The sequence below is a fragment of the Anomalospiza imberbis genome, chromosome 6 (assembly GCF_031753505.1).
Source record: "Anomalospiza imberbis isolate Cuckoo-Finch-1a 21T00152 chromosome 6, ASM3175350v1, whole genome shotgun sequence".
NCBI classification, from domain to species: Eukaryota; Metazoa; Chordata; class Aves; order Passeriformes; family Viduidae; genus Anomalospiza; species Anomalospiza imberbis.
In genome coordinates, this window is record NC_089686.1 from 36013230 (window position 1) to 36040755 (window position 27526).

The following is a 27526-nucleotide window of genomic DNA, read 5'->3' on the forward strand; positions in this document are numbered from 1 at the left end:
CGGGGCGGGGCACACATGGCGGCCATGGCGGCGGAGCAGCGTGAGCTGGGGCGGCTCTCGGCGCTCGCCGTGTACCGCCGGGTGGCGGGGGCCGGACGGATGGAGCGGCGCCGCCGCGGGGCCCCGCTGCCCGCGGGTCGCAAGCGGGCCAAGGCCCACCTGAGGCGCGGCCGGGCTGGAGGCGGCGGCTCGGAGCCGGAGGCGCCGCCGCCAGCCGCGAGCCGCGTGGAGGCCGCCGTGGAGACCCCCGTGGAGGCCGCCGTGGAGGCCGCCGTGGATCCTCGGCCCGAGGCGACGGCCGCCGGGCCTGACACGAAACTGCGAAGCGGCCCCAAGGCGATGCCGGGCGGCCCGCGGCCGGCGAGGGAGGACGGCGGCGATGTGCCGGGGCTGCTGCGGCAGCTGGCGCGGCTGGAGGACAGCCGGCAGCGGGCGGCCGAGCTCTTCCGCTGGATGCTGGCCCCGGTGGCGCCGGCGGAGTTCTTGGGGCGGCACTGGGAGCGGGCGCCGCTGCTGGTGCGGCGGGGCGACCCCGGCTACTACGCGGGGCTCTTCTCCACGGCCGACTTCGACGCCGCCCTGCGAGGAGGAGAGGTTCACTTCGGCACTCACCTGGATGTGACCAGCTATGCCGAGGGAGTGCGGGAGACGCACAACCCCTCCGGCAGAGCCCTGCCCGCTGTCGTGTGGGACTTCTACCAGAACGGCTGCTCCCTGCGCCTCCTCTGCCCGCAGGCATTCTCCCCCACCGTCTGGCACTTCCTCTCCATCCTGCAAGAGCAGTTTGGCAGCATGGCAGGGGCGAACACCTACCTCACGCCCCCGGGTATGCAGGGCTTTGCCCCCCACTATGATGACATCGAGGCCTTCGTGCTGCAGCTGGAGGGGAAGAAGCACTGGCGTGTCTACAGGCCCCGAACAGATGCTGAGGTGCTGCCCCAGTTCTCCAGCGCAAACCTCACGCAGCCTGAACTCGGTGAGCCTGTGCTGGAGACTGTGCTGGAAGCCGGGGACCTGCTGTACTTCCCCCGCGGCTTTATCCACCAGGGTGATTGTCTCCCTGATGCACATTCACTCCACATCACTGTGTCTTCCTACCAGAGGAATTCCTGGGGGGACTTTTTGGAGAAGCTCCTCCCAGCTGCCCTGCAGATGGCCCTGGAGGAAGACGTGGAGTACCGACGGGGGCTTCCCATGGACTACCTGCTGTATATGGGGGTTGCTAACTCGGACACAGTTGATGCTCGGCGAACAGCCTTTGTGGAGAAGGTGCAGAGCCTGATAAAGAAACTTGTTGACTATGCACCCATTGATGCTGCTGTGGATCAGAGAGCCAAGTCGTTTCTTCATGACTGTCTTCCCCCAGTGCTTACTGAAAGTGAAAAGGCACGGAGTGTCTATGGCTTCCCAGCCCGGTGGCAAGATGGAGGCCCCTGCAATGTTGATATTCTGATAACCAAAGACACCGAAGTACGCCTGCTCCGTCATGGCATCATTAGAGTGTGTAATGAAGAAGCAGGTGTGATGCTGTACTACACTACAGAAAACTCAAGAGTGTATCATAAGGAAGAACCCAAGTTCCTTGAGCTAGATCCTGAATATACAGACAGTATTGAATTTCTCCTGTCTTCCTATCCAAATCATGTAAGTGTGGCTAACCTTCCATGTGAAACCTTGGAGGAAAAGATTTCTCTAGCTACACTTCTGTTTGAAAAAGGTATTCTGACTACAAAAAAGCCTCTGGCAAAAGTCTAACTCTTATTTTTTCACAAAATAAAAGTACACTTGTTTAGAAAATGTTCTGTCTTGGTCTTGCTTTCTGTCTGCTAGATATGAATCAGCAGTTCAGGTCTCTGCATCTCATCTGGGGGTAGAAGGTCTATGTCATGGGTAGAGAAATCAAATGTTCTGATTAAAATAAGTATATGCTCTAGGAGCAGTTCTGCAGGGCTGAGTGCCTATAGAAGATAATTGGTTATCTTCTTTTCACCAGCCATGTTACTACACCCTAGGTAACTTCAGGAAAGTTGTGAACTTTCTTGTAGCCTTGTAAATCATCATCATGTTTTCACAGTATTTTAAAGCAGCCTGCTCAGCTGCATGCAGGAAATAATGTTCATAGGCATATTTGGTGATGGTGACCATTCTGTGTGCCTTTGCTGGGCTATTCTGCATATATGGTGTGGCCTTCACACCCATGCTGTGTTGTAAAGATCCCTTGGTCACACATTTACTCTTCCTAAAAGTGGGGCCTGCAGGCAGCTCCCACTCAATTTGAGCAATTACACCCACCTATGTGGCCCTGCCCTTACTGAATGATGCAGTAAGATTTTCTCAAGCAAACATGATTTGTTGCATTTGAAATGCTTCAGGCTCGTTTGCTTCCTTTTCAGTCAAATAATACAGATAAAATATCTTTCCCTACTGGTTTCCCCACAGCAGCCCTTAGCAATGAAATTATTGGTCCTTTCAAGGTAAGTGGAGTACCCTCCAATATGTTTGGGGGTTTTTTGTGCTGAGTGAAAAACGTTTCATTTTAGGATCTATCAAGTTACATGAATACATGCCTGGCTGTGTGGTCAGTTCCCATAAATACTGGCAAACCTCTGAAACATTTTCGACAATGCAATTTTATCATAGCAGTCAGCAGGTGAGAGATATTCTGTCTTTAAAGCCTCCTGAAGATATACCCACAGTGAGCAGGGTGCATTACCCTGTGCTCCTCTGAGCTGTTGTGTTATCCAGGTTTTGCAAGATGGCACCCATACACTCTTAACTGTTAGGGATGTAAGTGTACACTATATCCTCCAAGATCCCATACTTGCAACACTGCCAGCCTTTCCTCCCTCTTTTGCCTGTATGCTTTTGCTAAATCTTGAAAGTTGAGCTGTGTAAAATTGCACAAGATCATACTGAGGTGCCCTTGGGGCCTCTTGGCTCTGTGAAACACTAGTGGCTGGACAGAAATGCTGTTGCCAATCTCATCCTCTGACTCCCCTGTCTATTCATCCTCACCAGAGGGTCAGCCACCCTTACCCCACCATTTATGTCCCTGGTAAATATCTCATGTCTCATGGTGCCCTTCCTGGGTTGCTCTGTGTGCTCTACGTGCAACCACAGGCACCAGCACTGCAGCTTTGTTGCTTGGGGCTGTGCTGCAGAGCTGCACCAGGAGCTCGTGCAGCCCTTTCTGCGATGGCTGCAAGCACATCTCTTTTGAGCACTTTAATGCCACCAAAAGACAGCATAAAGTCTCCTTAGCTTTTCCTTTCACTGGACTCTGGAAACTACCTGGGCTAGACACCTTACAGGTACTCCTTGTAGATTTATGCAGGGCTAGCCAGGCACAGAGTTTCTCTTTTCTTCATTGTTCTTTCTGTAGAAAGGTATTTCTTGCTGAGACCTGCAGAGTATACTAATTTTTTTTAACTAGGAGGTGGTGATCCATTTTGATCCCAGTAAGAAAAGCGTTCATATTTTGTAAGGTATCTAAAAATGCCATGTATTATAACTAACACTAATCTTACATCCCTTTAGATGCTGAGAACCCCAAGCAAAGAATCATTTTCCCATGTCATGGAGATGTGGTTCAGAGCAGAGATTGTCCCCTTTCAGTCTTTTAAGGTATTGTAAGATTCTTGTATAAGGTAACAGCTCTGTTTAGCATATCTACAGTCAAACAGAAACAGTGTTTGCAAGGGAATGTCTTTCTGCACTGTTCAGTAAGGGCAGGGCCACATAAGCTGTGTTACCTCAGGTCCTGAGTGGGAGCTGCCTGTGGTCTACTCTGTAAGGAAGAGCTGGCTGAGTTTCCTGTAGGGCTTGGGTTCTGTGCAGGGCAGCACAGGCCAGAAGGCCCCGTTGTACAGGCAGCACAACACAGGCACCAAAGGCATGGGGCAGTGTTGTGTCCTCCAGAGGCTACACCGTGGCTACTGGAGGGGAACATTCTGCATGCTGTAAGGCAAGGACCATGCTGAGGGTTCCTTCATGGGCTTCCAAGCAGTGCAGAAACACAAATGAAGGTACAGGGAACATATCCACCAATTTTTCCAAGCAAAGCTGAGCGGGACAGGAGAGTTTTGAGAGAGTAAGCCTTTATTTGCTCTCATAATCATACCCTTGGGGCATAGGAACAGCATCTTTTTGAAGGATACAAGGACCATTGAGTTTCACAACATCTATATGGGGCACAAAAAGTGGGGAGGGGAGTCGGCAGTCCCACATGTGCCTGTCACTTTGCCACTTTCGAGAAAGATACAGAAATACTCATCTGGTTTAGCTAGCACCTTGCCAGAATGCTCACCTAGGAAAGGGGAAGGATCAAACAGATATGTGCTGGAAGGCCAGAGCATGGGTACTATTCAGATACTACCATCTCAGAGTGACTGAGATGAGACACCTGCATTTTTTGAAGCGGCTTTCATGAATTGTCACCACATGATCACATGTGAAGCCCTAGTCTAGAAAATATAAAGAAAAAAGCCTTTACTGGTAGCCAGCAGCAGGGGGTTGACCTTGGCTGGTTGTTGGATTTCTGCCAAGCCACTCTTTCAATCCTCTTTAGCAACAGGAGAGGTGGAGAAACTAAGAAGAGAAACCTTACAGGTCAAGATAAGGACAAGGAGTAATTAATCAATATTTTGCCCAACATCATGGGCAAAACAGACTTAACTTAGAGAAGATTAATTTAATTCATTGCCAATAAATAACAGAGTAGACAGAGAGAAATAAAAAGAAAATTAAAAACACCTCCCCCTCATCTTTGAGTAGCATCAGATACATCTCTGAGCTGGCTGAAACTGTCCCTGTCCAATATAGGGGAATCCCGATCTCTTCTTACAGTCTTCCACTACCAAAACATTCCCACTTTAGCTCTAAATAATCTTACTTTTCTCTTGCAACCAGAGCTCAAAAGTTGTCATTGTGCTTGTTCTCTCTTGGCTATCATAAGGGAATGTTTTGCATGGAAAAGAAAAAATTTTTGTGTAGGAGGTGCCTGACATTTGCTCAGAAGGAAAAGGATTCATTGCTATGACTTTCTTCATGTGGTTTTGGAAACTCTCAGCATTAGACAATCTTGCCCTCTGTGAATCAGCTGTTGTGCTTTTCAGCTCAGCATTGATGAGCATTTCCTCCTGTCTCCCAGGTGAAGGGTCCAGGGGTTGGCCTGCTCGGTTTCTCCAAAGGAGGTGAAGTGTCCCTTGCCATGGCTGCCTTCCTGAAGAACATCATGGCTGTTGCTTCCCTCAATGCCCCAGTGCAGAGAAGTCACACTCACTCCAAAACATCTGTATACAATGAACTACCACCAGCACCCCCAACTGCTTTGTGAGGACAAAGCCAGGGGCCAGGGAGCACCATTTCTGTCAGACCCAGACCTCCTTTATGAACACCATCACCTTGTGCCAGCTGAACCAGCTGTCCTGGGTTTCTCCATTTTGCAGGTGTCCTCCAGGCCAGCTTGGTACACATGGAGCCAGCAGCTGCCTCTCAGCCCTGTCACGTTTTCAGCACCTGATGTCCCCATTGTAGCCCTTCCCTGCCCAGCATGTTTCATAACAGATGTTATCAGCAGCACAGTCTGACATCTCTGGGCCTGCCCTAGTACGGGTAAGGCTCTTTGAGCGTAGAACAGAATGTGACAGAGCAGGAGGGAGGGAGGAACGAAGTCTCGGAGTAGCTCATGGCAATGCCAAGTGCTGTCATCACACAAAAGGTGCAAGACCGCATGACCCAGGAGATTCCAGGAGAGCAGTGCTGGCTAGTGGGGCTGTTCCTGCCTGAGATGTTCCCAGGCCTGCAGCTTGGCTGAGTTTGAGGGAAAAAACCAGAACCTGCAGGAGAAACCCGGGAAGGAGGGATGCAGCTGTGTCCAGTCCAGCAGGCCTGCTGTAAAGAACTTTGACCACAGCAGATAAGCACAGTATGCAACAAGTGTCTGGATAGAGCAGCTGCCTTTTGGAGATCTTAGTATCATAGAATAGTTCAGGTTGAAAGGGACCTTAAATGTCATATGGTCCAACCCCCTCCCTGCAATAAGCAGGGACATCTTCAACTAGATCAGATTGCTCAGAGCCCTGTCCAACCTGGTCTTGGACGTCTCCAGGTATGGGACATCCACTGCCTCTCTGGGCAATCTGGGACAGTGTTTTACTACCCTCATTATAAAAAACTTCTACCTTATGTCTAATCAGTGTCAACTGTCTTTTCGTTTAAAGCCATTGCCCTACTAACAAATTTGTCCCCATTTTACAGGCCAACTTCAGGTATTGAAAGATGGCAATAAGGTGTCCCTGGAGTTCTCTTCTTTGAGCTGAGATGCTCCATCAGTGTCAGGGGATCGGCTGTGATGATCCTGCCCTGCAGAGGGTGCTGGCAGGGATGCAGCAGTGGCTCCAGGCAAATCTGGCGTCTCCCAGTACGTGTAGATCCACACCATTCCTGCTTAAATTCCCCCACCCCCGCCTGCGCGTGGGAAACCGCATTTATAAAAGAAGCCTCAGCTTGAATGCAGACACAACTCACAGTGTACTCAACAACTCTGGAGCCATGGGGCAGGTCAGTGCCCGCTCCCTGTGCCGGGCCAGCTCCCGCGCCTGGCAGAGGCGGCTGCCCTGGCCCGGCCCCGCGCCTGCAGCCCCACGGGGCCGCAGCCCCGCGTGGAGCCCCGGGACAGCCCCCGCCCAGGGACTCTCCTCCACGGCCCCCTCCATCCGCCTGTCGCCCGCCGCCCGCAGCCTCTTCGATGAGCCGCTGGCCATCGCCGTGCAGGGCCTGGGCCCGCGGCAGCGGGTCACTCTGCGGACGTCCTTGCGGGACGAGACCGGAGAGCTCTTCCAGGCCAGTGCTCACTACCAGGCGGGCGACGACGGGGAGCTGGACCTCGCCCGCTGTCCTGCGCTGCCGGGAGGCAGCTTCTCCGGCCTGGAGCCCATGGGGCTGCTCTGGGCTTTGCAGCCCCAGAAGCCTTTCTGGCGGCTGGTAAAGCGGGACGTGCAGCGCCCCTTCCTCCTGCAGCTGGAGGTGTTTGAGGGCCACGGGGAGCGCCCCGGGCGGCTCCTGGCCCGGGCGCAGCACGAGCGGGCGTTCCTGCGGGACGGGGTGCGGAGAGTCCCGGTGCGAGAAGGGAGGATCCGGGCGACGCTTTTCCTGCCCGCTGGTGAGTACCAACTGCAGCCATCCTGCTTTCTCTAAACCGGTGTTTTGTTGGTGAAAGTTGTTCCATGACCTCTGTGAAGGAGTCTATTAAAGGCCTATGTCCTTCCCCCATTCTTCCCTCCCATGCCACTGACCAGCCTGACCATCCTTCCCGATTCACCTGCCCATGCATGTGCCAGGACACAGCTGCAGAAGGGAGAGGAATAACCATTCTTACCCGGGGCTTGAGGTTAAAAAAAAAAAAAAAAGAAAACAAACAAACAAAAAAAACCAACCATGAAGAAGTTCACGGCAAGTGAATGTGAATGTGCCAGGAGAGCTGCTAGACAAGAAGCTGCAGAATACAGTGGTGGGGAAGGGCTCTGTGACAGTCATTGGCATTCTTACTCATGGGGAGGGGTTGCGGTTCTCTCTCCTCCCCCAACAGCAACTAACTACAGTAACTATTTGGTGACCATGGCCCACCATATTGGGGTGAGCATCACCAGTTGGTGAAAGAGGGAAGAGGAGGGGCTCAAGAACATTTACAGGGAATAACTCTTTCCAGCAGGAAAAGACAATTATCTAATTGCTCCGGAAAAGGTGCAGAGCATCTTTCGGAGATGTAAGGATTGCCCAAGACAACACCTGTCTTCAATATCTTCTGGGCAGATACACCAAGACTTTCCTGCCAGAGTCCAGGGTGTGGGAAGGCTGATTTCACAGACTTAGCATCCTGCCCACAACAAAGCCAGGACTCCCTCCCCTGCCTCACTTCTACCCCCACCTGCTGACTAGGAGAGGGAAGAAGCCACCTGCATACACTTTATATCCAAAATGTCCTACTTCCCCTGAGCTGAGGCACTTTCAGTAAGTCAAATGCTAGTGCACATCCTCTAAGTCCCCTGACCTCCACCTTTTGCCTGTGTTTTAAAATGTGACCCTTGCCACACATTGCCTGGCACTTTGAATTGTTTCGTAGGCACTTTGAGTTGTTTCCTCAGCACAGGATAAAAAGCATTTATCCCCATCCTACTGCCTCCACAATCTTCAACTTAGCAGGACTGTAAACTCAGTCTGTAGTCAGTATTTCTCTTAGTTCTATTTGGAGATGTGTTTCACAACCATGATTTCACCACACTCAGATTGTCCTGCACTGAGATACCCCATGATGATTTTCAGTTCCTGAGCCTGCTCTCTACACCACACATCTCCACATTCAGGTTCAGTAGTTGGATACTCCTCAGCAAATGGCATAAGGCTATGTAGAGGCCGAGAGCTCAAAGGGCTTTTGCTACAGTACTGTCGCACCTCCCTTGAGCACCCCCACGGCCTTGTTCAGCTGTACCACCTCCTCTGGGCTTGTTCAGTGCAAGTCCACAGAACCCTGCCACACTCAGCTGAGCCATGGGCCACACACAACTGCACTCCTGGCCCCTGGCCGCACAGCCACTGCTCTGAGTGCTCACAGCCTGTGAAGAGCCAGTAGATGTAGATGTGCTGTTGCCTGCATGCAAACAGCCAAAGAAGGAAGAGCACAGCAGCCCTTTTGACAGCAGGGCTCTCCTTGATTCAAGGCAAAGAGTGAACAGATGCTGTGCTCGCTCTCTCCTCACCTCTGTGACACCCCACAGCACATTCCCACCTTCCACCTGCAGCCTTATCTGTAGATGCATGGGCCACTGTGGTGCAGGGTGTGAGACTGTGGTAGGAGGGCATCATCAAAGGGTGGGAGGCATGAGCCCACTCAGGCCTGTGGCTGTCCTGAAGCCAGAAGTAGGTGTGAGCTAGGATTTCTCCACTCCCCAACAGGTCCAGGGTCACCTTCTCTGGCCTGTGGCTTGTGGGGCTTTCCTGCAGGTTGCAGTCCCAAAACCAATCAGGCTGAAGGAATGCAACATGCAAAGCATTCTCTTTCCCTGCACTGGATGGACAGGTTCAGGATTCTCCCAGGATGAGGAAAAAAGCATCCTGGACCAAGAAAGATCCAAACAGAGATCTGCTGATCACCCACTGAGATACCTGTGGCATCCTGTGCAGAATTGGATACTGATTGCTGCCAGACATGACTGGCAAAAAAAAAAAAAAAAAAAAAAAAACCAAAAAAAAAAAAAAACCAAAAAAACCACGTAATGGTTTGGGTGACTTACAGCTTTTCAAGGGATCCCAAATATTAAAAAGCCACAATACAAACAAAAAATCTTACAGTTTCTAGTTTGCATTGCATCTATCAAACCATGATACCTTGAGGATTCTTATAGTGGTAGATGAAGCATTTGTTGTTACAGGGCTGCTTACAGGAAGAGAATTTCGAACAAGATTCTTTTACCAAAGACTCTCCACCTGTTGGCCCTAAGCACAATGCACAGTACTGCTGATTCCTAAAACAAATAAAGGTTTGCACCTTACCTAAGAGGTTCTGTTCATGCACTATTTTCCTCTGCAACACACTTTAGAATTTTTTCACATGCTGACACTGCACAGCTGACTGATAGTGTCTTTTCCCCAAAAGATGCTTTTCTGCAGTTCCTGTTTGGTACCTCATTTGATGCATTCCAAACCAGAGAAACACTGAAAGGAGTAATTTCAGGCAATTCTGATCTTTGTCTTGTTTGCTCCAGGAGAAGACACCTTTCCAGGGATCATCGATATACATGGACTTGGAGGAGGTCTTTTTGAGCCCAGAGCAAGTCTGCTGGCCAATCATGGCTTTGCCACACTCGCCCTGGCTTATTATCAATTTGAGGATCTGCCCCAGGAACCAAAGGAACTCCACCTGGAATATTTTGAAGAGGCAGTGAACTATATGCTGCAGCACCCACAGGTAGGAACACCCATTTCCTCTGGGTTCCAGGAACCACTCCTGTAAAGTCCTCTCACTTTGCCCAAGTCATCTTTGGAGGAAGCTGCAGAATTACTCACCTGGCAGGGCTGGTCTTTGCAAAGATTTTGGGTGTCCAAGTTCTAGGAAAGAGAAGGGGCAAGTATATATGCACTGGAAGAGGGGTGGAGAGAGAGACAGAGAGACAGAGAAACATCACAAGAGACAGATCAGATGTAACCAGGTGAGAAGTGTGTGCAGGAGAATGCCTTTATGAGTTGCCACCAAATGTCCTCCTACAGTTTCAAGAGTGAAAAGTAAAGAGCATCTGTCAGGGTCTAAGACTAATAATTCATAGCTGTGACCTACAAGCTGTCCCCAGATGGATGAAATCATGTCCCCCACTCCTGGCAGATTTCAGCGTATCAGGGAACATTCTGATTGTGAGTGGTTTGAAGTACAGTGTGAGAAGGAAGTATAGGGGGTGCGGGAGGGTGTGCCTGTCATTTCCAGAAGGAAAAGGATTCATTGCTATGACTTTCTTCATGTGGTTTTGGAAACTCTCAGCATTAGACAATCTTGCCCTCTGTGAATCAGCTGTTGTGCTTTTCAGCTCAGCATTGATGAGCATTTCCTCCTGTCTCCCAGGTGAATGGTCCAGGGGTTGGCCTGCTCGGTTTCTCCAAAGGAGGTGAAGTGTCCCTTGCCATGGCTGCCTTCCTGAAGAACATCATGGCTGTTGCTTCCCTCAATGCCCCTGTTGCTGCTACATGTATTCCTTTCTCTTACAAGGATAAAATCATCCCCACTTTGACCTTATATGAACACAAAGCCAAGGCCACCAATTCCAAATTTCTTGATTATTCTGATGTCATTGATGATCCCTTTCAAGCCCCTGGCAACCAAAGCCGAATCCCACTAGAGAAAGCTGAGGCACAATTTCTATTCATGGTGGGCCAAGATGACCATGTTGTCAAAAGTGAGTATTATGCTACTGAAGTCTGCAAGCTTCTGCAGGCTCGAGGGAAGGAAAATTTTCAGATTCTCTCCTACCCTGGAACAGGTCACTGCATAGACCCACCCTTTTTCCCTTTGTACCACATAGGAAGACACCCCGTTTTTCACAAGCGAGCAGTCCTGGGTGGGGAGCTCAGGGCTTATTCTAAAGCTCAGGTTCATGCTTGGTCACAGATCCAGGAATTTTTCAAAAAGTATTTAATTGCTAACTAGTGTGCAACAAATAGTGTGCAAGCAACACACGACCTTGAACAACCAGATCTGATAAATTCTACTACAGTTATCAGGTCAAACCTTGTCACAGCTGTACCAGTACAACTACAATATCTTCCGTACCTTTGCACATCCATAACACAGAAAATAAATGGGTTTGCCTTTTCTGTTCCCCTCTCAACCTTTTTGCTCAAGAGTCAAGAAAAGGAATGGTGGTTTTTGCATTAGTCTTTGATAAAACAGGTCATGTGCAAAATGCACAGTTACATTTCTTGGGTGGTTTCTATTCCTCTAATACTTGACAATGCTTCCCATGTCACTGTGGTCTCTACATGCATATGCTATCTTCAGGTCATACTAATTGTGTCTAATGACAGTTTTGGAGCAGGGATTTCACTGCTCTTCTGGTGACTGTGTCATTGCAATGGAAACATCTCTGACTTCTGTGCTGCTGGAAGTGTGTAAGAATGGCTGCTATGGCCAGAATGCTGGGCTGTCTCTGGTTAAGCCTTGGGAAAGGTTGTTTGCCTTTTGTGCCTTCTTTCCATCTTCCCTTCCAAAGGAAGTGCTTTGGCTTGTGGATACTTCTGACCCCAAGATATCATGCAAAAAACTTTCTCTTGAATTTACAGCCATTTTGATCTTCTCCTACATGATGTGGAACATTTTAATCTTTGTTACTGGGATGAGAATCGTAATAAAGAGACTGAGATTTAAAAGCCATGGAGTCTTTTGCTGTGCTTTGGTTAGAAGCAGGGTTTGCAACTTGACTACTTTCTCATAACAGGGTGAAGGCTTAAGAAAGCTTGCAGCAACTTGGGATCAAAGGTTGCCCAGGTGGGAACAGGAGACCATAGAAGATGGACACATAGCCCCCTTACCTTCACTCTCTTCCACAGCTCTTGTGTCACCAAGCATGGAGCAGAAGGAATTTTGCTGAAGCCTCCAGGACCCTTTCCCTTAGCATCTGTTCCTGCATATGGTCAAGCCCATTGATCAAATCCAGTAGTGTAAGCCACAGAGCTTGTTCTCAACAATAGGAGTAGTTGCCACACATTCAGGGCTGGACACCAGACAAAATACCCAAATGCCAGATGACAGAACATCTCACCTGTTTGGAGAGGCAATTTCCATGGTGAATGAAAGATTGTCCGATATCTCTGACCACTTAATATTTCCAATTAGGGCGATGCTTGAGATTCCCTTAGATGTTTCCACTTCTTTCACACCTCTAAGACAGACACGAGGAGCTCAGAGCATGAGGCATCCCTGCCTGCATCTCCCAGGAAGAGCGGGAGCTTCAGGAAACAGCTCTCCCTTTGCAGTTCCTTTTGGATCAGAAGATCCATCTCTGCCTAAGATGGACTGAATGACCCTGTTTTTTAAATCCTTGCACAATCCATTACTAGAAGAGCCACATGTTTCCTGACCTACCTAAATAGTCTGTGAAAATGCTCCTCCCTTATTGCTCCTGCATCCCTGACCACTCTGACCATCCTTCCTAATAAACCTGGCTGTGCGGCTGCCTAGGCCGGACATAGCGTGGCGGACACGTAACCCACCTTTCCCATGCCTTGGGGTAACGAACAGAGAAGCAGAGCCGGCAAGGAGACAAGAAGCAATGGCGAGCTAGTGCTGGTGTGGCTTCTCCCCACGTCGGCTGGAGCTGGCCCTCGCTGTGGTCTCTTGGCTGAGTGGCAGGGCACAGCTCGGCCGTGCCGTGCAGAGCTGTCCCATCTCTGTCCCACACCAGCCCGTTCCTGTCCAGTGAATTCCGACTGCGATTCTGCTCGGTGGCTCGTCTTCTCCCCACGTCTCCTGCCCGCAGCCACCGCCCGGCCCGGGAGAGCTCGGGAGAACACCGAGGAGCTCGCCGAGGCCCAGACGGGTTTCAAGGACTCGGCAGCCTTTGGATGAAGCCTCCCAGAGCCGGGGAAGGCAGCGGGGGGAAGACAGGAGAGGAGGCAGGCATGCAGGGAAGTAGGGAGGCACGGAAATCGGCAGGCACGCAGGAGGGAAGCAGGCGGGCGGGACAAGGGAGCTGCCGCCCCGCTCCTCCCCGCCGGGGCGTGCCAGCGGCACTCCAGGCCCGAGCCCGGCCGTGGTTCCGCAAGGATCTGCCCCAGGATCCGCGCCCAGGAGCGGGAGCGATCCGGAGCCATGGGGCAGGTCAGTGCCCGCTCCCTGTGCCGGGCCAGCTCCCGCGCCTGGCAGAGGCGGCTGCCCTGGCCCGGCCCCGCGCCTGCAGCCCCACGGGGCCGCAGCCCCGCGTGGAGCCCCGGGACAGCCCCCGCCCAGGGACTCTCCTCCACGGCCCCCTCCATCCGCCTGTCGCCCGCCGCCCGCAGCCTCTTCGATGAGCCGCTGGCCATCGCCGTGCAGGGCCTGGGCCCGCGGCAGCGGGTCACTCTGCGGACGTCCTTGCGAGACGAGACCGGAGAGCTCTTCCAGGCCAGTGCTCACTACCAGGCGGGCGACGACGGGGAGCTGGACCTCGCCCGCTGTCCTGCGCTGCCGGGAGGCAGCTTCTGCGGCCTGGAGCCCATGGGGCTGCTCTGGGCTTTGCAGCCCCAGAAGCCTTTCTGGCGGCTGGTAAAGCGGGACGTGCAGAGCCCCTTCCTCCTGCAGCTGGAGGTGTTTGAGGGCCACGGGGAGCGCCCCGGGCGGCTCCTGGCCCGGGCGCAGCACGAGCGGGCGTTCCTGCGGGACGGGGTGCGGAGAGTCCCGGTGCGAGAAGGGAGGATCCGGGCGACGCTTTTCCTGCCCGCTGGTGAGTACCGGCCATGCCGGGCTCCTTCCCCCACGTTGCTGCCTCTACTTTTGGCCCCGCACTCGCAGGCCTGGAGCCAGACCGCCTCTAGGCTCCCCTGGCGCCCCGTACCAGGCAGAGGACAAGGCGGAGCTGCGTCTCGCCAGCAGGGACTGGACGCTTCTCAAGGCGTGGCCTGATCAGCCCGACCAGCTTGGATCTGCTGGCCGTGCTCCTCACACGGAGCAGCCTCGTGGTGAAGCACGTGTGTCTGTTTAACTGACTTCTATTGGACATGAAGGCATTGATCACAGTACACTTTTTGTTCCCAAATGCCATGGAAGGTGGTGTTAGCCAGTTTTCAAGGCATCTTTCCTCTATCTCTCTGTTTTCTACAAAAATCAGGTGGTAATTCTTTTGAGTAAGTGGAAGATGCTCTCCTAAACTGTGGAGTGTAAGTCTGTGGCTTCCCTTTCCAGCCTTTCCACACATCCTGAAGTGTGTAATGTCTTAATTGCTATAGCCCAAGTTGCCTTTTGCTGCCACATTTGTCCCCACTTCTTCCCTGCTTGTGAGCAGGTCAAGGAAAACATTGGAGAGACTTGCCCTGGCAGTACTTTTGTCAGAGAATAATGAAAAGGGCCTGTGAGGTTTTCACATTGCCTCACAAATGCTGTGTTGTCCTTCCATCAGCTGTCAAGATTTCTGCTAGTTTTCTGTAGGAAAGCTCATCTCTTGCATTCCCTTGGTTCTGTAGTAGCCACACCCCCAACACATCCCACCTTTCCTTCCCCTGGTGATACATAGGTTTTCACCAAGCATGTCTCTGGAACCCCAAGGAGCTCTTCTATGTATCACGTGCCTTCCCCTCTCCCCTTTCTTTTCTGTCTGTCCCAGATAACTCTTTCATGACAGTGCTAAAATCATATGTGCTGTGCCAGCCAGTGCCCTGGGCTCTGACTGCTCTGACTTCATCTGTTTCCTTGAGGCTGGAGGTGAATTTCTAGTTCTTGCTTGTTACATACGTTTGATGTTAGACTGCAGACACCCGAGGGAAGCCTCACCCTCTCTCCTGAGCAGGAATAGAAGTCTCCCTCTTGGCCTCCTCCTTTCCATACTTGGTTAGTACTTTTTAGCAATCCCTCTCAGCTCTGGACTTCAGTCCCTGTCCCATGATGAACCTAACTTAATGCTTCCCTTACCAGGTAAGCAAGGCTGGTTTCAAATACTTTCTTCTCTTAATCCCAGAATAAATGACTGAGGTGCATTTATACTAAAACTGAGAAGCTGGAACCATCAGAAGATGAGATTTTTTTGGATCAGCCATCTGAGAAATGCACTAAGGAGAAGCCTGCTGGGTATTTTTGAAGCAGAGCTTAATACATTTGCAGTGAATTTACATGATACAGAGTACTAATTACAACTGCCAAAAGATCCCTTCTCTTCCAGCTGCCTGTTTCCTGATGTTATCTAAAACATGTTATCTAAAATTAGCAGACCTGCTAATTTGTGCTAGTTTGTTTAATCTTGAAGCAATGTAGCCATTTCATTAAAACTGTCATAGTAATTTGGGACCCTCAATACCATTCTGCTGCTGTATTTTTTTTTTAAATACACATTTCCAGGCCTATGAATTTGGAATATAAATTAAAAATTATGGGTTAATGTGTCCTGTTATGTGGTCTCTCTCAGGAAGTGGCCCCTTTCCAGGAATTATTGACTTGTATGGAACTGGAGGAGGACTCCCTGAATACAGGGCATGCCTGCTGGCCAACCACGGCTTTGCTGTGCTGGCTCTGGCTTTCTACAGCTATGAAGATCTCCCCAAAGGGATGAAGGAATTCCACCTGGAATATTTTGAAGAAGCTGTAAACTATATGTTACAACACACCCAGGTTGGTTTGTTCATTGACTCTCACTACAGTGAACTCTCATTAGTTAGGTCCTGTCAGACTATAGATGGGGCAGAGCTGCTGAACTTAAAATAGCATCTCTGTTGAGTTGGCTGTTATTGTTTTATATCTTTAACTCCCATTACAACGGCTCTCTGGCAGACTATTCCAACTCTTCCTTTTGAACTGGCCAAGTGAAACAGTGACACATTGGTCACATACTGGTAATTTCTACTCCATTCAACCCAGTGTCATAACTAGGGTGCTAGTTTCATGGAGGCTTACTGGACTTGCAGTGGGGATTTTAGATTTATGCTCTGTAGAATGTCCTTCAGAACTAAATGTCCTTTTCAGCTGTGGAGCACATGATAACCTTCGGTGATCCAGGTCTCAGGGAAACCAAAGAAACTCAAGGAAGTCCACCAATACACATTTGATGCTGTGTATTTTATAAGCTGTTGAAATCACTCCAAATGTTGGTATTTCATAAGTGTGGGTTTTAGTAGCTAGTTGTGCACTTAGGGGTCCTTCTAACTCAGCACCTCATGCAAAAGAACCCTGCTCAATTCTGCATCTCCTTATAAGTAGCTGTGAGTGAAAGTAACTAGAATTGCACAAACCAACACTTGGTTTCTCTAGAGAATGAAAATAAATACCTTCCTCAACCTCAGAAAGATGAGTAGTTGTTAAAGGTCTTGACTGCTTTTTAGTCACCTTAACCTTAACTGCTCATGCCACCTCTCTGCACAAAAAAATCTGAAAATTGCTTCCCCCTGCATTTTTCCCCTTGAGAGCATTACAGTACCATTGCCTCCCATTAACATCTTCATGTGTTTTTAATGTGTTGCAAAGTTTCAGCCATATTTTCTAATTTCCCCCTTCCCATATTTCAAAGTCAGTGGGTTTGAAGCCTGTTAGACTGGTGATAAGACACAGAAGGTGTTAGATTCTGATGCTGTCTCAGAGCCTATTTGCCCCTGAGAGTCTTTGGATATTGAAGAGTTGTGGTATTAGCTAACCTTCTTCCAGTATTCTTACAGGATTTCAGCACCCAGTAAGGTCATTTAACTTTCCTATTCTAGTTAATTTGCCTTGTGTAAAAAAAAATGAAGGTAACCTAGTCTAGATTGACTCCAGGGGACTGTACAATTCTCCTAGAAAAATGGTTTTAATAGGTTATATTTTTAAGATTAATTTTAATGAGTAAGCTACCTCAGACTTCTTCCTATGAGTTAGATACCAAACATTCTAGAGAAGCGGGAGAACAGCTCATGTGGAGCCTGCTACCCCACATCAGCTTCTTAATAGGGGAACCTTGATTATAAGAAATACATTAACATAAGTGATGACAATACCACAGTTATCGCTGACTTTGAGCATTTTACACTGAAAGAAAGCAACTGCAGAGGAGGCCTCCCCTGTTCTTTCCCTCTTCTTCTCTCAACTGCATTATAATCTGGGACTGCACATTTGCAAGCACAGCTGTACTCTCTGCTTTGGCACTGAACCTTGTAGCTTTGTTAAGATGATGCCACAGTCTCAGTAGGGCATAGCATCATAAATCAAGCACAGAACAGTGCCTAGGATCCCTCAGACATGGGCCCTGCACACAGGACCTCAGATGTCTGTAGGTGGGGTCCAAATCTGGGACAGACACAGCTGCAAATATGGCAACATATTAAAAAAGTGGCATGCCATAGTTCATTGCTTGTGGTTTCTCTTCTCTCACCTCCAGGTTAAAGGTCCAGGAATCGGTTTGCTTGGACACTCAAAGGGAGGTGATCTGTGTGTCTCCATGGCCTCCTTCCTAAAGGGCATCACAGCCACTGTCCTTATCAATGGCTCGGTGGCAAATGTGGGTGCGGTACTCTGCTACAAGGACATCATCATTCCACCCCTTGGTATCAATCCAAAACGCATCAAGGTCGGCAAGTCCGGGATTGCTGATATTATTGATGTATTGAACAGCCCACTAGAAGGGCCTGACCAACAAAGCTTTATCCCTTTGGAGAAGGCTGAGTGTTGCTTCTTGTTCATTGTTGGCCAGGATGATCACAATTGGAAAAGTGAATTCTTTGCAGTTGAGGGGAGCAAACGTTTGCAAGCTCATGGGAAAGAAAAGCCTGAGGTAGTCTGTTATCCTGGAGCAGGACACTACATTGAACCTCCCTTTTTCCCGATGTGTGCAGCCTCAATGCACTTGCTATTTGGCAAGCCTGTGATGTGGGGAGGGGAGCCCAAGGCACACTGTGAGGCACAGATAGATGCTTGGCAGCAGATCCAAGCTTTCTTTCGTAAACACCTCACAGGCAAGCCATCTGGAACATCCAGTAAGCTCTGATATGAATTAGGTTACTTTACAGATGAAGATGCTGTTTTTGTTAAATGTTTTGTTAAATGGCTCAGAATGAGAACAAGGAACATCAGAGAATAAGCTATTAGGTTTCTTGGAGGATGATGATGGGTGAAAGCAAGACAGCAGCTTCCTTTTTACACCTTCTAATCTTGGTTAGAGGCCTTGGCCTCCTGTTTTATGTAGTACAGGAGTTATAAGCCGTAGAAAACAAATGGTGGTAAGGCTGTGTGCTTTGAGTGTGAATTAAAGTGGTAGGTAACTCATCCAAGCTGAGAACCGGGATGAAAACATGCCTTGGCCTTCTCAGATGAGATGTATGCCATTGCCCAGCTTTGTGTTCTAGTTCCAGTATTCCAGTTTTTCTGGAAGCAGTAATCTGCCTCCAGTAATCTTTCTGTTCTCCCTGTGCACTTCTCCCTCCTTTGTTGCTCCTTGCTCTTCTCTCAAACAACTAAAATGCATCTGCCTTAAAAATATCTAATATTTCACTTACCAAAAGCAGTACTACTGTGCCACTGCCTTAAAAATATCTAATATTTCACTTACCAAAAGCAGTACTACTGTGCCACTGCCTTAAAAATATCTAATATTTCACTTACCAAAAGCAGTACTACTGTGCCACTGCCTTAAAAATATCTAATATTTCACTTACCAAAAGCAGTACTACTGTGCCAGCACCCTCAGGTAATACTTCACATTTGTAGTCAACGAACAGCCCATAGCTCGATGTGATGTTCTGAGAGCATGCAGTAGGAATGAGACTTTTAAACAGTCTGTGGAAGTTGGTAAGCGTGAGGAAGCAACAGAACAGGTCCTGTTAGGTGTCATGCTGCAGTCTCTCCCAGGTGTCTCCTCAGCACGGCTGGCTATCGCTGTGGAGATCCACAGTCGGAGCTCCCTGCCTGTACATTCCCCAGATGCCGTCCCAGCTGCCTGCTCCTAAGGGCTGCTGAGAGTGAGGCGGCCTGCAAGGGGCCAGCGGCGGCCGGCCCGCTGTGGCGGAGCGGGGCTCCGGCTGCACGCCCGCTGCTCTGCGCAGCCCCGCCGGGATCGGCAGTAACTTTGTGCACCCAAGCGTGGGGCTGAAGGAGAAGACGCTGGGAGTTGGCGGCGCATTTGCACTGTGTGTCCGAACACGTTGTACCCGCCAGTGCCTGCAGCCCGACCTCTGCTGTTGCCTGCGCGTCAGGCCCGTTTGAGCGTTTTGTATCCACCGTACTGTAATGGATTAAAGTGAACCTTTAACCGCTGCCCACGGCTCGCTGCTCCAGTCGGTTGGATGGTTTGGGGGAGGTGGGAGCGGCCCGCCGCTGGCTGCCTTCCGGGGCTGGGGGGCGGGGAGGGGCTCCGCTCTCTATTGGGGACGCCTGGAAGGGGCGGCGGCCGCGGTACCGATATTGCGGGCGGCGCGGCCACACCGCGCACCCGCCGCTACCGCCGCTATGTGGAGAGCGCTGGCCGCCGCCGCCGCCGCCCCGGCACGGGCCCTGCTGCGCACCCCGCCGGCCCGGCGGGCTGCTAGCCTAGCCGTGTCCCCCACCGCCGGCCCGGCGGACGAGCGGGTAGAGACGCGGGTGGCGGGGCTGAGCCCGGGACAGCCGGTGACGCTGCGGGCCGTGGCGGCCGATGACCGCGGCTGCCTCTTCCAGTCGTGCGCGCACTACCGGGCGGACAGCCGCGGGGAGCTGCACCTGGGCACGGACGTCTCCCACGGCGGGGACTACACCGGCGTGGAGCCCATGGGGCTCTTCTGGAGCCTGGCCCCCGCCGGCATGGAGAAGCCGTACCAGCGGCTGGTTCCCCGCAACACCGGCGCCCCGATGAAGGTGGAGGTGTTGGTCCACGAGGGCCACAGCCCGCCCGGCTCCATGCCCGGGCCCGTGGTAGCCAAGGCCGAGGTGCAGAGGTTGTTCGCGGCCCCCGGCGTGCGGAGGATCCGGCTGAAGGAAGGAGTCGTAAGGGGCTCCCTTTTCCTGCCGCCGGGTGAGTGCCTCGGCCCGAGACCTTGGTCCCGAGGCCGGCGGGAGCCCCCGCCTTCTCTGACCAGAGCAAGGAAAGTCTCGTAAAATGAGCCCTTGCAGAGGCTGTCACCCGGGGAATCTGCATTCCCTAGCAGCCGAACGCTGCCCTGCAGACAGGTGGCCCTGAACTCTTAAGAAGATATCCCAAGTGCTTGTCGCGACAGGGCCCGGCTTGTGCGCGGCCGCCCCGCCTGGTCCGTCTCGGCGGCACCGAGCAGGGCGGGCACGGGGAGGCGGCTCTTGCGGGACGGGCCGGAGCTAAGGGAGAACAGGGGTTGTAGAGTTTACTTCCTTGCTGTGCTCGGCCTGTGGTTTTTCAGTAGGTTTGATGTTTGCTCTGGAGTACCAGAATCTAACATCCAGAAGAGCTGATGCGCTTCACTGTGTGAGCCTGTGCTGAATGTCCCAAGGATTTTACCCTAAGTAGAACTGAATTAAAAAGGTATTTTTCTTCCCTTTGAAACACAAGCCAGGAAGCAGAGCAGCAGATGAAGTTCTAAAAAATACATGTATTTCACCTCTGTTTCTACAGAGTGACTACAGTTAGTAGTTGGGTCACTTTTGTGGTATAAAACCAAAATGGATTTATGAGCAAGTTCTGCCTGTTATGCTTATGAGATGGTTGTGCTTTATGAGGTGTGATATTCTGATGGTCTGGGAGGGGTGATGGAAAATGAAACCTTACACCAGTGATTGTGTTTGTACACTTGAGCTATGAGTTAAACTTCTTGTAGTTCCCTGAGTGTTGTGGGTACTGGAACTGCCCTCCACATTACCTCTAATTTAAAACTACTTGGTTCAGCAACTCCTGTAAGTATCACTACAGTTATTAAGTATTTAAGTATTTTCATTCCAAACCAATGAATTTTATCCATTTAGATATGGATCCAAAGTCCACTGAGGAAAAAAACAACAGAGATTGAACTTTGAATTTCAGATGTTTAGTCAGCATGCTGGATTTTCCATCTCCGAGACATTGTTTTGATCTATCCTGACTTAGAGGATGAGTTTGATTTCTGCTGCGCTCAGTGGGAACCCAGACATATGCAAGATGAAACTGCATTTTCCCCTTTAGAAAGTCTGGCATTGTAATAGTGTTGAAAAGTCTGGAATCAAAGCTTAAATGATATTGCCATCCGTCATGATGGAGGATCCAGTTATAGCATTATGAACATACCCTTCTTTGCTCCAGGGACAAAAAAAAGTTAATATTTTTAAGATAGGAATCTTAAATGTGAACCATTCTTATAATAAGTGAGAGGACATGAGTGGCCTTATGATGTAATTTTAATATGAAAGCAATTTCTCAATTCAGGAATAAGAGTTACAGATGTGGAGGTTTGTTTGTTTTTAAATGTTGGTTAAGTTGTCTAGCCCATTTTATCCTGCTTTTTAGTGAGCTCTGCAGGAACCATATACTTGGGCATGTGTAGGCACTCAGAGAAGCAGTCCAGGATCCTTGTGCGAGTTAAAGGGTGTCTTCATGAGAGAGAAATACATTCATCTATAACTATGTTCTGATTACATGCTCTTGCTAGAAAGCTTTCCAGGTAGGAGTGATGATTAAATATGTATTTTCTTGCCATATAGGCTGGCTGCTGCTAACTAAAGATTACTGCTGATCATAGCATTATAATAAATTTATCCCAACCTATTTTCTCTCAAGTAGAATATTGAACTTCAATGAAAAAAAGATCAGAACTGAACGAGTAAGAACCCAAAAGCATGTTTCAGTCCCTTTCTGACTTCTTAATGCTTTAATTTGGGAGGTTTCCACCATTTAGCATGTCTTATACAAAACTTCCTTTTCTTAAGTGTGTTGAAATGCCAGAAACCTTTCCTTCAGCACATACAGGTAGTGTCAGAGAGTTAACACACTCTTACAACAAGTGTGTCCTCTTTGTGCTGAGATGGTTGTAGTGAGCTGGATCAGGGCACATCAGACGTGATGTCTGGTGGCCAGGGGGAAAAAAAAGAAAGAAAAAAAATTGCTTGCTTGGGGTCTTTAAAGCTCCATTAAGTAGCATCTTCAGCCTTCTAACCTAAGATCTCCTGGCTTGGCATACAAACATTTTACATCATGACCTTGACTGCAAAAGCACGGCTGTTGAAAATTGTGGTTCTGATTATTTCTTTAGTTTGGTGGGACAGATCGTACACATGTATGTGCACATTTATCTGTACATCAGTCCTGCACACACAACCGCACCCACACAGCTCTCAGTTCGGCCTTCTGTCTCGTCACTTCTGCAGGAGCAGTTCTCCTGCCAAGGCTTACAGTGCTCATGTTGAGAGAGAGGTAGTAAGTCCAGTTGATTTTAACAATGGGTTATCTTTGTTGGGCTTCGCTCAATGCAGTTTATTCCAGAGTTTACATAAGTTCTGTAGAATTTACTTCAAGGGCTCAGTGCTCTTGCCTCGTTACTCATGAGCTTGCACTTTGCTAATTAAGAAGTGACTTTGTGGGGAAATAGCTGACTTGGTGTATGATTGGTCTGAGGGCAGGAGGTTAAGACCATGGAAAAATACATTTAGAATGGTTGTTATTATTTTTTGTTGGGTTTGTTTGTTTGCTTTGGGGTTTTTGTGGCTTTTTTTTTTGTTTTAAAAAGCAAAACCTGTAACTTCATATATTTTTACAGGAATGTAAGGACTTGGACCTATTCTTAGTTTGAAATAGCTGGAGTGGGATACAGCACAGGTTCTCTTAAATCTCTGCTGTGCAAATGGAAAAATAATGACTCTTAATAGCTAATGTCTTATATGACTATAAATAGCAAATGTCTTAAGCATTCTGTATTTTGTTGTTCACTCTTCACCAGATAGTTTTTGTGTCCTGTTTGATAACTTTTCCTCTGTAACTCTTCTCTTTCATATAGGGGACGGTCCCTTTCCAGGAGTGATTGACATGTATGGGGATGAAGGAGGCTTGATTGAATTTAGATCCAGTCTCCTGGCTACCCATGGTTTTGCTGCTCTTTCTCTGCCATATTTTGACTTTGAAGATCTTCCTAGGGTCTTAAAAGAATTAAAACTTGAGTACTTTGAGGAGGCAGCAAGGTTCCTACAGCGTCACCCAAAGGTGAGTGCAGTGAGAAATCTCTTGGGACTAGGGAGTATTTAGCAGTTATGCCTAAGTGGTGGTGGTTGTGATTTTTTTTTATGTTTGAGTATCAGTTTCTGCTGGGCAAGCTTAGGCCCAATAGCAGCTTACGCGTATGACTGGGGAGAGTGAATTTCTTCCAGCACAAAGTATCTGTTAAATTCATGCTGGAGCTAGAAGATTGCTGATCAGTAGGACAGTGAATGCTGGAGTATCCTCCAAACAGGACCAGTGGTGATAAAAATGTTTGGCTTGTTTGGGTTTTTTTCTTACATGAAAGCAATTCGTTTTAAGAGAGGATGATATGACACTGCTCAATAGTAGTTGAAAGAATGAATTTGATAATATGGGATGTTGCTTTCAGTTTTACTTTCCAGGCTAGAAAAAGACAAGACAAATGCTACTTATCTAATCCTTCAAATGTAATTTGTGAGGTTACTTTATTTTTCTGAGACTTGAATTTCCTGTTACTTGTTTTAGGAAAATGAGAAAAAAATTTGCATTAACATATGCAGTAGGGACCAGGTCAGGACTGAATGATAGTATGCCTTGTGCCTATCTGCATTTTTTGTGGGGTTTGATCTCTCTTGGTGTCTCTGAAAAATAAGACAGTAAACAGAAGAAGGAACGTGGGTCCAGACTGTCACTTTCCAAGAGGTTACATCAATAATTAACCTAACCTTTTTTTTTAATAAAACAACTCCAAAGTCAATTAATGGCTAATCCCATTATAATGTATGCTTCCTTTATTCCTTTCTTCCCCTCTTCTCCACCCCCTATCTTATCTGAAGGTGAAAGGACCAGGAGTTGGAGTGATTGGGACTGGGAAAGGGGCAGAATTAGCACTCTCCATGATCACCTTCCTGCCAGAAGTAGTGGCTGCTGTCTCAATCTCTGGCTGTAGTTCAAATACAGTTGCAGACCTCCATTATGGTGAGATGACTCTGCCCGGGCTGCGTTTTGATATGAAGAAAGTCAGTGTCTCTGAGTCTGGTGTATTTGACATTTTTGAAGCTCTGGATGACCCAGCGAATCCTGCTAATTCTCCTAGCGTGATCCCCATTGAAAAAGCAGAAGGTCACTTTCTCTTAGTGGTAGGGGAAGATGATCGGATGTGGAAGAGCTCCCTATATGCTGAGCTGGCAATCAGGCGTCTACGCCAGCATGGGAAGGAGAACTTTGAACTCCTGAGTTATCCAGGAGCAGGTCACCGAATTGATCCTCCTTCTACTCCATTTTGTCAGGTAGCTATGGATCGTGTTTTGGGAGTGCCTGTTCTGGGAGGTGGAGAGAGCAAAGCACATGCCCATGCACAGGAACACTCCTGGGGAAGGATTCAGGAGTTTCTGCACTTGCATTTGGGATGAACACTTAAGCACATGCAAGCTGTTGCAGATCTGCAAGGACTGAACTTGAGCCACCAAAATGACTGGTGATGACTGGTGAATTGAAGGGATTGACTGAGACAAGCCTTGAAATATGGAAATAACCAAATGACTAGTTAGTTACAAGTAAAAATCTAAAAAGAAAGGGATTTATTTGGAGTAGCCTAAGTTAATTTAACTAGGTAAACAGAGAAGATGTGAAACAACAAGCAGGCTGCACTATGGTACAATTTTGACAGCTCAAAGTGGTCATGATATGAAGAAACAAGTACCTGAAGAGAGTAGTAGGTACTTCCTTGCTTGCAGTATTTACACCTCACAGAATGTTAACAGGCAGCCTGCACCCTCAGCAGTGCCAGACAGGATCACACCTTGGCAATGACAGATGATAAACGTAGACATCTAAATCATGAATGACTCTGAGTCCTAAGCTACCCTACCCCAGAATTCTCATATTTACAGCCATATACACTTTATAAATGTTTTCCACTTACACAAAGCTGGAGATACCTACTTGAAATGAGGTTTGTATACTTACTGTGGTCTTCTGGTGACAGTCTGTTTCTTTCCAGAAAGAACTGTGTACTAAATGGGAAAATGAAGAGTACTTTTCCTTGTCATCCAAGAAGGACGGCAGTACTAGCACTGTCTTGTATTTGGGATGTACCTGTCTGTTTCTGTAATGTCTTGGATTGCCATTTGACACTCAGGGTATTAAGATTCTGTTGGATAGGTTAGAGCATGCCTAAATACAGCCATGAAGTTAGGGATTAATTACTTGTGGAACTCTTTAGTAGTGATGACAACAGATGCTGACAACTGTTCTTAGGGAGGAAGCAGAGTTGGGAGACAGAAAACCTAGCCTGTAGATTTAAACTGACTCTAAAAAGCTGTCACCTTATAGTGGTGATTAACTCAGAATCATACCAAACTAACAATGCCCTCCAAAAAAGCCCCCAAAGCCAAATCTAGGATAGCTTTTCTATGACTATCTGAGATTTTTTTTAAAATCCAAATTCATTTTTGGCTAGTGCCTTTTTTCCCCTCACCATTCAGGTAGAAAGAAACAACTTCTTCCCAAGTGAGTTGATCTCTCAAGAGGGTCTTGCTGAAATAGTGCCAGTGCAGAAGGCCTGTTTAAGGAGGGTCTCTATTAACAAAATTCCTCCTTCCAAAGTCATTTTGTCAGACCAGTTTGAGAGCTGCCCAGAAAGATACAAAACTTTTATTAGTGATACTCAGTTTTGCTTTGCTCTCAGGGATCTCTCTCCAGTTAACTGTCATGCTGCTGCTCAGTCTCAATAGCTTTCTGCAACTCTTATTAATCCTTATAATTTTATTGAAGTCACATGTTTTTCACACACAATCAATGCCAACTGAACAATTTATCCATCCATTCTTTACAAGAAAAGCTCCATCCTGCAAACTCCACAAAAGATCTCTTCATGCCTGGTCTCTAAACTCCCTCACCAGCAGAATAGGCTTTTGCCAAGTCATATCTGGTGCCTGAACCTCTGCTAACATAAGCAGCCTCAGAAGTCCAGGACCAGAGCCTGCTGCTCTGTGGTCCTTGGTGTCACCCATACTTGTCAGACTGCCTTTCTTCCCAAACTCATTTCAAGTGGCAACTGTAGGAGAAAGGGTTTTCTGTTGTGTGAAGGTTCCTGCCTCATCCTGTGTCTCTTCAGAAGCTGGAGCTGTTATTAATTGTGCAAGAGCAGCACCTCTCCTATCCCTGTTCTGTCACTCTCCCAGTGCCAATACCTGTGCTCCACACTGCAGCCCTACCTCAGCAGATGCATTGCTATGCAAGATTGCAATCTGGAGGTTCAGGAAGTAAATGCTAAGTTGTAAATAAATTAAAAAAAAAACCCAAACAGGTAGATTAAGAGTTTGCAGACTTTATTTCTAAAGCACAAGTTTTAAAAATAATTTTGTGTTAGATTTTGTCAGATACACGCAATTTGAAAGAGAAGTAAAACACTTTCTTTATTAAAAAGCAACCACGTGTAAGAAGTTGATGTTATGTATTTGTTTGGAAAAGTGAAGAATACTTTGTTTTAAAAGGAGGAAAAATTAAAAACAATGTAATTTTACTGCAAAGAGCCTTTTTTGTCAATGAGTCAGGGTTTCCTGTACAAAATAATTAATAGAAGGACCTGTTGAAAACCAGACAACTTTTGCACTAGAATTTTGTGTATTTACAATGCTACCTGGGGACCCAAGAGGCATTGCAGGCACTCTGCAGAACGTGTAGCTATTTCCTGCAGCATACATTAAAGTGAGGGCCTGATTATGGCCTTACAGCCACCTTATTTATATTGGTTTACATTCACAAAATTGTTAGGGTTTGAAGAGACTTCTGGAGATCACCTAGTCCAATTCTCCTGCTTAGGCAGGGTCACCTGGAGCAAGTTACACAGGAATGCGTCCAGGTGGATTTGGACTGTCTCCAAAGGGAGACTCCACGGCCTCCTTGGGCAGCCTATTCCAGTGCTCTGCTACCCTCGGTGTAAAGAGGTTCTTCTTCACGCTGAGGTGGAACTTCCCGTGTTTCAGCTTAAGGCCGTTTCTCCTTGTCCTGTCACTGGGCACCCCTGAAAAGTGCCTGGCACCATCCTCTTGGCACCCACCTTTGAGATATTTGTATCTGTTGGTGAGCTCTCCTCTTCTAAAGACGAGACAGGCCAAGGTCCCGCAGTCTCTCCTCGCAAGAGAGAGGCTCCAGACCCCTCATCATCTCTGTGGCTCTCACTGGCTCCTCTCCAGTAGCTCCTCTTGTACTGAGGAGCCCGGAACCCGCCACTAATTTTTTGCCAGGCCAAACGC

General features: G+C 48.5%; 4 protein-coding genes and 1 long non-coding RNA gene across 7 annotated transcripts; 4 read left to right on the forward strand and 1 right to left on the reverse strand.

Annotated features, from left to right (window-relative positions):
- Window positions 1–1797, forward strand: RIOX1 (ribosomal oxygenase 1). Its single transcript, XM_068193349.1, has one exon. It carries the CDS (start codon window positions 16–18, stop codon window positions 1753–1755), a length of 1740 nt encoding a protein of 579 aa, XP_068049450.1. The 5' UTR covers window positions 1–15; the 3' UTR covers window positions 1756–1797.
- Window positions 1798–6188: 4391 nt separating this feature from the next.
- Window positions 6189–11914, forward strand: LOC137475724 (acyl-coenzyme A thioesterase 5-like). The gene is made up of 3 exons (XM_068193350.1): window positions 6189–7162; window positions 9762–9964; window positions 10610–11914. The coding sequence occupies exons 1-3, from the start codon at window positions 6322–6324 to the stop codon at window positions 11189–11191; spliced, it is 1626 nt and encodes a 541-aa protein (XP_068049451.1). The 5' UTR covers window positions 6189–6321; the 3' UTR covers window positions 11192–11914.
- Window positions 11915–12910: 996 nt separating this feature from the next.
- On the forward strand, window positions 12911–18662 carry LOC137475726 (acyl-coenzyme A thioesterase 1-like). Of its 3 annotated transcripts, none has more exons than XM_068193354.1 (3): window positions 12911–13961; window positions 15633–15835; window positions 17568–18662. In XM_068193354.1, exons 1-3 carry the CDS (start codon window positions 13352–13354, stop codon window positions 18171–18173), a joined length of 1419 nt encoding a protein of 472 aa, XP_068049455.1. In that variant the 5' UTR covers window positions 12911–13351; the 3' UTR covers window positions 18174–18662. The 3 variants fall into 3 exon arrangements, with proteins under 3 accessions (XP_068049455.1, XP_068049456.1, XP_068049457.1); XM_068193355.1 differs by lacking the exon at window positions 12911–13961 and adding an exon at window positions 14179–14345; XM_068193356.1 differs by lacking the exon at window positions 12911–13961 and adding an exon at window positions 15000–15145.
- On the reverse strand, window positions 18017–19469 carry LOC137475732 (uncharacterized). Its single transcript, XR_011000049.1, has 2 exons — window positions 18867–19469; window positions 18017–18707 (listed from the first exon to the last, which is right to left on the reverse strand). It is a non-coding gene; the product is annotated as an uncharacterized lncRNA (long non-coding RNA).
- Window positions 19470–19545: 76 nt separating this feature from the next.
- LOC137475730 (acyl-coenzyme A thioesterase 5-like) lies at window positions 19546–27365 on the forward strand. The gene is made up of 3 exons (XM_068193371.1): window positions 19546–20171; window positions 23089–23291; window positions 24104–27365. The coding sequence occupies exons 1-3, from the start codon at window positions 19631–19633 to the stop codon at window positions 24677–24679; spliced, it is 1320 nt and encodes a 439-aa protein (XP_068049472.1). The 5' UTR covers window positions 19546–19630; the 3' UTR covers window positions 24680–27365.
- The last annotated feature ends 161 nt before the right edge of the window (window positions 27366–27526 follow it).